The sequence below is a fragment of the Eucyclogobius newberryi genome, unplaced genomic scaffold, assembly GCF_026437365.1.
Source record: "Eucyclogobius newberryi isolate DKJ021-1_F unplaced genomic scaffold, fEucNew1.0.hap1 SCAF_15, whole genome shotgun sequence".
NCBI lineage: Eukaryota > Metazoa > Chordata > Actinopteri > Gobiiformes > Gobiidae > Eucyclogobius > Eucyclogobius newberryi.
The window spans coordinates 20,117,083-20,127,719 of record NW_027315779.1 but is presented as its reverse complement, the minus strand read 5'-3'; the positions used below and the strand labels follow the sequence as shown (position 1 = coordinate 20,127,719).

The following is a 10,637-nucleotide window of genomic DNA, read 5'->3' as shown; positions in this document are numbered from 1 at the left end:
TGTCCTTTTTTTAAATCCAGTATCTGAGTCATACAAAATAACTAAAAATGTACTGTTTGTTATAGTAAAAAGCCAGTATTAAGAGGCAGGGGCCAATGGACCTGTTTCTATTATTAAGCCATTTTAGATAAAATATTGCAGCTCACAAATAACTAAATGTAAAATAGTAATATACGTATGTTATTGTGTGTTAAACCCCTGAATAAATCCCAGATTTTCGAAATCGTCGTCAATTTCTTAAACTGATATATGCGCTTTTTGTGAATTATCACGTTGATGTAACTTTTGTCCTTTTTGGTGAAATAAGGTGGAGCTACAATAAGTATTGACTTAGTCCGTAGTTTCCTTTATCGTGAGGTATTTCACTTTATTTCAACACATAACTGCTTTTGCGGGTGAAAAAAAGAAAGGGACTGATCAAGAAATCATCGTTTTGGTGCCATCTAGTTGTAAAAGGGAAGTAGTACTAGAGCGAGGCAAAGGAATATGTTGCTGAGAAATATTTGGTCACATAACAAGAGTGAGGTTGGATTGAAACGTCTGTGACATGTTTTTTGTTCTGTTAACTCTGTTTATGAACTAAATCATCATCATAATATGTTGTATATTTCTGTAGACAGCAAGAGGACTAATCTAATTATACAGCGTCACAGCGCCTCTAGTGGTGGAACATGTTGAAGTGCTCAATTGGTCACGTGACCTAAGTCTGTTTCACGTGACTTTGTGACGGTCGAAACAACGGAAATGTAGAAGAGTCTGCGTGGGGCAAAGGACATAGTACCAGGAGGCATAGTACCAGGAGGCATAGTACCAGGAGGCATAGTACCAGGAGGCATAGTACCAGGAGGCATAGTACCAGGAGGCATAGTACCGGACATAGTACCGGACATAGTTCCAGTGCCAGGCATGGGTCCAGGCGGCACGGCGCGTCGATGGCTCCGCGCCTTGTGCCTTTGCGTGGTGCTGGGCGCGGGGCGCCTGCAGGGGTCCGGGGGTATGTTGTACCCCCGGGAGTCGTCCTCCAGAGAGAGGAAAGAGCTGGACGGACTGTGGAGTTTCAGGGCGGACACGTCTGTCAGCAGGAACGAGGGCTTTGACAGAGCCTGGTTCAAAAGTCCTCTGGCCTCTGTGAGTAGCGCCTCTGTTTGTTTGGACTTGCGGTGTTTCTGTTGAAATCATGACCACAATATTTGGCTTGAAACGTCAAATGCACGAACTCTAAACGCTCCAGGCTGATTAGACCTGGTGTTGCTCAATATAACCCAGTCATGTGATAATATTATAGATCCAAGTTGCCTTTTAACTTTTATTTCACTTTTAACGCTTCTATATTTTTTGTTCCCGCAATTTTTAAAATCCGAGGGTTTTTTCAAGTAGAAACATTTTAAGTACAGTTAAACCCTCAGACTTCCCTTTAAAACATGTCCACTGACAATCCTCAAAAATATCATTCATAACTTTTTTCAGCTCCATCTAAATATGTCCCTGCCTTAATCAAAAATAGTATTAATATTTTTTTAGTAAATAGAGCTTTAAATTTAAGTAGCTACAGAAACTGGAGTAAGAGACAAACTTGTTGAAGCAGCTGAATCAAAAATATAAGTCCTTAGTCTTAAGAAGAATCAGAATCAGAAGAGGTTTATTTGTCTGAACAGAATTCACAAACATAGGAACTTGCTTTGGTGATTCAGTGCAACAGAAAACAATGAACAATGATAAAACAACCTACACAAGTCAAAAAGAGAAACAATTAAAATCTATTTAAAAAATAGGATAAATAAAAAACAGGCTTAATATGTGTGACCGGATCGTTCTTGCGTTGTCTTATGAATGGCCACGAGACACGGTTTATCCTTTGGAGGCATCCTCCGTTTATTCTTGTCAACTGGTTAACAGAAAAACACCCAAAAAGTTAACACGTGCCACGAGGCAAATCCAGCCCAAACTCTTCCTGAGACAGAGGTATTAAAAGGGAAGAGGAAGTCACGACCGTGAAATTTATAAGGGGAACACACGAAGAAGAAGTAGGGGCTGGAGGACACTGACCGCACAATAAAACAAATACCAAGTATGTTGAACAGATTTAGTGTGATTATACTGCAATTATATATAGACTGGTTACATTTGTATACAAATTTCCATTTGAGTTTACGTCTGTAGTGCAGAAAGTGAACCGTGCAGGCCTCCTGCCTGAGGGGAGTCCGTGTCCAGGGGGAGGAGGGTCGGTAGAAGCAAAGTCTCACCCAAAAAGCCATTGCTGCTGATGTCAGGTACAATAAGTCATTTTAATTTTTTCAAAGCCATCCTGAGACGTTTGGAACAAATATGCAAAGGAAACCACATCTGTTCTGAGCAGAAGGATCCAAAAGTCCCTCTGGAAACACAGGACGATCGATCCTCAATCACAGCTCTCACTGAGGTGCACTGTAGCCTGTAACTGTAAAACTATAAGAGAATCAAATCAAATCAAATCAAATCAATTTATTTTTGTGAGAGAAGAGAAGACCCTCAAGAACAGGGCCTCATCAGTGCCATCAATGCAATGGGGGCACTACACCCAGAAAACAAATGACCACAAATGTATTCTGTTAAAAAGCAAGAGAGGTCCTGATCACAAGGGGAACCCAGAAGAGTTTGACGTCTCTTACTCTGCACAAGACTCCATGATCTTAAGAGCTTTTTAAATGAGACGCTGCCGCTTTAAAGGAATCGTAGATAGCGCACGCTACTGTTTAAAAAAAAAAAAATAATAACTACAGAAGCTGGGTTGACAGTGCCTTAATTTGATTTTGTAAACAAGCATAAATCAGCCCGACAAATCAGTAAAAGCGATATTTTGATTGAACATGTTTACCTGGTATCTGGGGACAACGATGGGTCATGTTTGTGAAATTAAAAATGTAAGTTGTGCATAGAGCTCCTTTTTAGTTTAAATTTCTGTTTAGACTGGTCCTGTCCTCGAAATGCCAGTCCCTGCCAGTTACAACGACATATCCCAGGACGCCACGCTGAGAGACTTCATAGGCTGGGTTTGGTACGAGCGAGAGGTGCAGGTGCCTTCACGCTGGCTCCAAGATGAAGGGACAAGGGTGGTCCTCAGAGTTGGAAGTGCTCATTATTATTCAGTCGTGGTGAGTCTCGTGTTGTAAACTCTTCCAGGTTGTTTGTTCCTGAGTGTGCAAGTTACAGTGTTCTTGCTTTATTTGGCAGTGGGTGAATGGAGTCAAGGTTACAGAGCATGAAGGCGGACATCTTCCCTTTGAGGCTGAGATTGGGGCTGTGATCCGCAAAGACCCGGCTGTGCCCTGTAGGATCACCATCGCTGTGAACAACACTCTGACACTAACGAGTCTTCCTCCCGGAACAATCACACACTTGAATGACCGCTCTAAGTAAGATTTGAAAATAATATAATAATAATAAAGAATATTAGCGAAATATGTACAATTATTTAATGATATTTTATTAATTTATCCCCAAAACAGATATCCTGGCGGGTATTTTGTTCAAAACATCTACTTTGATTTCTTCAACTACGCTGGAATTCATCGCCCTGTGATGCTCTACACTACGCCCAAGATTTATGTGGATGACCTCACGGTGCTTACAGACTTTTCTGACAACACGGGTAACTTTACACTCAAAACCTTATACTAGAAATCAAATTGATGTCAGTGATCAGAGTTACAGCTGTTCATCTGTCGCTGTCCAGTCATAAAGTGGTTTGAAGATGCTTTGACCTAGGGTTCCTTAAATGTATTCAAAACCATACTCTTTAACACGTTACTACTTCAAATACATACATTTAAAGTCAATATGTGCCTAATATTTTACATCCTTCATGTGCACATTTAACATTTCACCTGTCTTGTTTATGCCAGAAGTTTAGAGTCTGTTGCGTCTTTTGCACAGGTTTAGTTACATACAAAGTATCCGTTAAGGGCGCGACCACAGCCAACCTGAAGGTCACTCTCATGGACAAAGATGGTCATTGTGTTGCCACATCCAGTGGACCCTCTGGAGTGCTCAAAGTGGTTGACGTCAAGCTGTGGTGGCCATACTTGATGCATGATAATCCAGGTTACCTTTATTCTATGGAGGTAAAAGAAAAGATTGACCGAGTGCACATTTTGGTTACTCTATTGTATATGTAAACGTTGTTGCTTCCAGGTCCGACTGTCTGCATCAGATGGAGGGTTGACTTTTGAGGATGTGTACGCATTACCCGTCGGTATCCGCTCCGTAAATGTCACCAGCACTCAATTCCTTATAAACAACAAGCCTTTTTACTTCCATGGAGTCAACAAGCACGAGGACTCTGACGTAAGTACCACTAGGGGGAGGCATACTCCTTTTCAAAGCCTTGCCATTGAGATCGGAACATTTAACGAGTCCATACAAATACTTGATGTTGCAGATTAGAGGTAAAGGCTTTGACTGGCCCCTGATTGTCAAGGACTTTAATTTGATAAAGTGGTTAGGTGCCAATTCATTCCGCACCAGCCACTACCCTTACGCTGAGGAGATTATGCAGATGTGTGACCGCCATGGCATCGTGGTTATAGACGAGTGTCCTGGAGTTGGCATTAAAGACATGTAAGTGACAGTATCCAGTTGCGAAGTGACATAAATGTACTTTTCAGGCTTTTTCTATAGTCTTTCCACAGTTTTCGTACTATTTCATGCAATCTTAGTCACTCTTGGCGATGGCAGATAACCTATCTTTGCTTTGCTTCCCCACTGACCACTATCACTCACCGTCACACAAATGCACTCGTACATAGTGTCTTGCTCATGGACACAACAGTATGCACTAGTCAGAGCTGTTTGCTTTGCCATTTAAAAACTTCTGCAACATAATAAAGAATGTATAAAATTCTCAATTTGTGCGTTGGTGTTTTTATGTTCTAGTCGCAGTTTTGGAAATGCTTCTCTGGCTCATCACCTGTCTGTCATGGATGAGCTTGTGCGTCGAGACAAAAACCACCCGTCTGTGGTCATGTGGTCTGTGGCCAATGAGCCGGCTGCAGAGATGCCTCCTGCTGACTATTATTTCAGGTGAGCCGCCTCAAGGACTCTCGGATGTAACCTCTGCACATCATTATTTACATATTTATCTCTTTCCACTTAGATAAATCTACATTCTGAATAAAAACTTGGATAATATTCAAAGTATTGCTCAAATGCCTGAATGTGTTGGTGTTGAGTACAGGAGTGTTTAGTTGACAAAGGCCTTTCCCTCTACTCACACTTGAGGAATGCAGTTAGAGTAGTCTTAAAGCTGCCTGAACTCAAACGCTACAACTGCAGAACTTTCCCAGCTGCTATTATACATTTCTGAAAACTCATTCCTCCATTTTTAGTCTTACACAACTGTGGGTGCTGAGGTCCTGATTGCCAATGGTGTTACTCGTGCACTTGTAGATGAGCAATAACCCCACGTACTCCGGTGTAAAAATCGTTCTGAACATTTATTCCACAATGAGAACAAAAATTACAGGAGAAATCCAAAGCTGGCTATTCTCAAAAACAAAACGCTACGGTAAGAAAACCATATGGCTTCGCAGTCTCTGTGTCCTTAGTTTGCTTGTGTACCTGGCCACGCCCCCTGAGCGTGGCCCTCTTAAAGCGACGGGAACCCAACCACACCAGGGAGATGGCGGAGGAGAGTGGATCGGTGGTCGAAGGCGTTCTGGACGGCGTGGAGGAGCAGCCTTTTCTGCCTGCACGTGCCCGGAAACGTAAAAAGTCCCTTAGCTCGTCCGAGGGTTCTGGGAATGAGCAGCAGGATGGGGCTGAAGCTATTGATATCCAGGGTGAGAGCAGAGACTGTAAGGTGATCATAAAGCTTGCACAGGATAGTGCATCCTTTAAGGAGTGGAATTCAGTGGCATTGTCAAAGAGCCTAACTGTAGCTGTGGGAGTGATCAAGAGTGCGAGTGTCCTTAGAGATGGCTCGCTGCTGGTCGTGTGCAAGGACGCGGCTCAGCAACGGAAGGCGATTGGAACTAAACGTCTGGGTGGAAAGGACATTCTTGTGTCTGATGCTGAAAGAAACACGGTCAGAGGAGTTATCGTAGGTGTCCCTACGGCGACGTCTGTGGATGAAGTTAAGGAGAATTTGACTGGAGCTAAGGTGGTGGACGCTAGGCGGTTGAAGGTGACCCGGTCTGGGGTAAGATGTGACAACTTGTCGGTAATGGTAACACTTGAAGGGAGGTGCCTGCCTAGTAAGGTGTTCATTGGGTACATGTGCTATAGCGTCAGGCCATATGTTCCACCGCCCCTGCGTTGCTTTAAGTGCCAGCGCTTTGGGCATATTGCAGCGGTCTGTAGAGGGAGGCAAAGATGTGGTAAATGTGCAGGAGATCACGAGTATGGGAAGTGTGACGTGGGAGCAAAACTGAAGTGCTGTAACTGTGGGGAAGAACATAGCTCTGCCTACGGGGGATGCAGGTTTAGCAAAAGAGCTGCTGAGGTGCATAAAATAAAGGTCTCTCAAGGTATATCCTATGCAGATGCAGTCAAGAAAGTTTCAAGTAACGAGTTTAGAGTAAATACAGAGAGAGGAGCCAGCGCTGCTCCCAGCCAGGGCGAAATGAGAAAGGCCAGCGTGGCTCCCAAGAAGTGTGAAGGTTTCAAGAGTGGAGGTCCCAAGTGTGCAGGTTCCAGAATTAATGAGAATACCCTGGTTGTGGATAGAGAGGATTTTGTACTCTTTATGGTGGATGTTGTAAACTGTGCTGCTCAGACTCAAAGCAGAACTGAAAGGATCAGGATCATTGCTAAAGCTGCAGGGAGATTCCTTGGAACAAATGAGCTTGATTGGGCAGATATAGAAAACAGGCTAAAGGCGCTAAATGGGAGTCGGAGTGATGGGGGTCTGCTTGTGGGGAGTCAGAGTGATCAGAGTGACGAGATGGGGGTGGGGGTGGTCTCCTGTCCTCGCCCAGTCTCGTAGACGCACGGCTACCAAGCAGCGACATCAGTGGAAATATTAAAGCCTATAGAATGAAGCCTAAAGAATAAAGCTGTACGGTGGAAGCACCGAACGTCAAAGAAGGAGAGGAAGATGAAGAAGAGTCTCCCTGGAATAAAGCCGGTCACAAAGACATATCATGACCTCATGGGCTTTGTAACACCAAAGCAATGGAAGGAGTACTTTTACGGACTACGACAGAGTCTGAGGACTACGACGACAGAGTCTGAGGACTACGACAAAGTCTGAGGAATAAAGTCTGGCGGTAATGCAACACTTGGATGCCAACCGCCATAAAACAACAACAACAACAACAACAACAACAACAACAACGACAAAGTCTGAGGAATAAAGTCTGGCGGTAATGCAACACTTGGATGCCAACCGCCATAAAACAACAACAACAACAACAACAACAGGACTACGACAAAGTCTAAGGAATAAAGTCTGGCGGTAATGCAACACTCGGATGTCAACCGCCATAAAACAACAACAACAACGGACTACGACAGAGTCTGAGGACTACGAAAAGTCTGAGGAATAAAGTCTGGCGGTAATGCAACAATTGGATGCCAACCGCCATAAAACAACAACACACCAGGGCAAGCAAATTACCACTAATAAATGTTACAAATATAACAAATGTAATCGAATAATCTAGCCTTTCCAAACAACCAAAAATATTCATTAGTAAAACATAAATTTACACATCTATAACGAAATATCAAGTTTTCCAAATTAACATAAATATATAACTAAACTTGGCTCCCACAACAATATTTTGTTTCCCAAGGACTTTCTCCACTTGGAACATGACATGTTGGTGCATGACTTTGACTGTTCTGTGAAACTGTTGATTCCTCTTCTCCATTTCATCTTAATACTTTAAAGATACACTAACCTTTCTGCTCCACCACCTGCTTATTTCCTAGCAGATGTTATTGATTCTGAAATGTTCCACTGTATGGCATTATAGGGTATCTTGCATTTATTGCACTCGATGTTTTAGTGCTAAAAAATGAAGTTGTTGAACCTGCATTCATGCTGTGACTCCTCTCCGCAGATCTGACCTTAACTTGCCGTGGTGGTGCCACCTGCTTGTCTCCATGGAGATGGATATGCTTAATGCTGTACTGGGGAATATTCCAGGCAAAGCATTAACATTCCTATGGAGAAAAGCAGGTGGCAGATCCACCACCAAAAATGTACATAGTGCACTTTTAAATGCTGAATATAATTTTATTTTTTCTTGTTTTATAGAACATTAATAAAGCACACAAAAACTCTGGACCCAACCCGACCTGTGACGTTTATCACTGACAGTAACTATGCCAGAGACAAAGGGGTGAGTTTGCTTACCGGTACTTCAAATTCAAAAATACTACTTTGATTTCTATTTGTAATCTTTAATTAGTGTGACAAGCCTTTGAAACTGAAAGTGATTAGCCCACACATTCACATCTTCCTACATTTAATCCTTCTCAACACATTTGTAGCCTGGAATATCAGGTTGACTCACTTTCTCACCAACAGGCTGTAAATCGATGTCTTTGAACACTTTGCTCATTTTGTTGTTTTCTACTGCGCACACACAGCAGCCACTACTATAAACAAACTGGCCCTATATTGAATTATCAAAAAGATGGGAATAAATGTGAATATTGTATGCAACATTTGAAATGTGGCTAGCAAGTTGATTTAAAAAACTATGGGGACACTATGCAAAATCATCTTTAATGAGCAGTGTTTCCTCATCAGTGCACTCGTGCACTCAAAGTTGTACTGTATTTTATTGAATCTTGAATTTATGTGCAATCCTGCATTGTCCGGCATTTGAGGCTTAAGTGCTCAGAAAATTCCTTTTTTCACCTTCCACTCAATTGACCTCTTTCAATGCTCAGGCCAGTTTAGATCAATATTGTTGTTTACAATGAACTATTATCTTATATTGTTCAAAAATAAATACCTGAAGAAAAAAAAATGAGACTGGTATATGTCTCTTTTTTTTATGGTGTCAGCATCTAATAAATGTGTTCTTGTATTGTGTTTAGGCCCCGTATGTAGATGTCATCTGTGTGAACAGCTACTTCTCCTGGTACCATGATCCAGGCCATATGGAGGTGATTCCCATCCAACTCAACACACAGTTTGAAAACTGGTTTGGAAAGTACAAGAAGCCCATCATCCAGAGTGAATATGGAGCAGATGCTGTTCCAGGACTTCACAGTGTATGAACATGTTGTAATTTATGGCCAGACAAATTTAGCCTAATAATGTTATTGATGTGATTTTATAATTTCTTCCTCATAGGATCCTCCCATGATGTTTACTGAGGAGTACCAGAAGAATGTCCTGCAGAGTTACCACAAAGTGTTTGATGAGAAGAGAAAACAGTACGTGATCGGCGAACTCATCTGGAACTTTGCAGATTTCATGACTACTCAAGGTACCACTGACTGCACAAAACAAAAGTTCTCATTTTAGTAGTTTAATATTCAAAATAATGTCTTCTTTAAAATGATATGTTCAAAATCAGCACAACCTTGAGTCATTATATTTTTGTTTGCGCAGGCATAACTCGAGTGGTGGGAAACAAAAAGGGAATCTTCACCCGGCAGAGGCAGCCCAAATCAGCAGCCTTCATCCTGAGGGAGAGGTACTGGAGGTTGGCTAATGCAACAGGAATGTTGCCTACTTGGGCCAGATACCCCTGCTCTCTCTGATCCTGCCTTCAGGCACAAGCCTGTGATCTGATATGTACTGAGCCCAGAGCAATGCTGCCAGTGTTTCAGCAACACTAATCAACATGGATCACCTCTTATGTGTGAGATGGTCGATTCCATTCGAATTGATATCATAAATCAATTTGTTTCAGATTATGAAGATAAGACATGGTCCCATTCCAAAAGAGCATTCTTGTTGAAATATGATATTTGTTTGTTTTTAAAAATAAAGTTTTCTATGTCTATTTAGTACATATGTATTGTTGCTCGAACAATAGCTTAAACTATTTTTATATGTGCGCAAACACAAAATGGCTTTAAATAATTCATGGTTAATATGTAAAAACAGTCTTGGTTACACAAGACTGACCTTTGTGGACATGAGTGAGTAGGTTAAGGATCATCATGAGTTGTTCCCTCTATCAGTGACTTGACTTTTGGTCTCATCACCTGATTAACCTTTGAGTTACAACTGGACATAATTAAGTCAAATAAAAAATGGATGTAGTGTCAAATGTCTGAGTTTCATTCTTTTGCTCATTCAGTTCTGCGACAGCCAGAGGCGTAATTAGCAAAACTTTAATTTAGTGCATCTACTTTGTAAACATTTTTAGTGTTAAAATTTAGACTCAAATGGCCAAGTTATTACAGTGCATTTATAAAGCGCTTTTCCACCTTTTAGGCCCTCAAAGTGCTTTACCCGGCAATGTGGGTGATGTGTCTTGCCTAAGGACACAATGACATTCCCTCTAGTGCCCCACTGTGGAACCTGGTGTTCCAGCAGTCTCCCATCAAGTACTAACCAGTCGTACAGTAATGAGAGTGGGTTTTATTCATGAGCCTGTGGCTTTGTGACGGTAAAATACTCATGTGCAGAGTAGTTAGTGTCAAAGTTTGTGATGTAAAATACTCATGTGCAGAGTAGTTAGTGTCAA

At 41.9% G+C, this 10,637-nt stretch overlaps 1 protein-coding gene across 1 annotated transcript; it reads left to right on the top strand.

Moving 5' to 3' along the window:
* Positions 1-891: 891 nt before the first annotated feature.
* On the top strand, positions 892-10,217 carry gusb (glucuronidase, beta). Its single transcript, XM_072446675.1, has 12 exons — positions 892-1,128; positions 2,946-3,131; positions 3,211-3,392; positions 3,486-3,628; positions 3,913-4,100; positions 4,171-4,323; positions 4,418-4,596; positions 4,912-5,058; positions 8,240-8,324; positions 9,031-9,207; positions 9,290-9,425; positions 9,551-10,217. The coding sequence occupies exons 1-12, from the start codon at positions 907-909 to the stop codon at positions 9,700-9,702; spliced, it is 1,950 nt and encodes a 649-aa protein (XP_072302776.1). The 5' UTR covers positions 892-906; the 3' UTR covers positions 9,703-10,217.
* Positions 10,218-10,637: the final 420 nt, after the last annotated feature.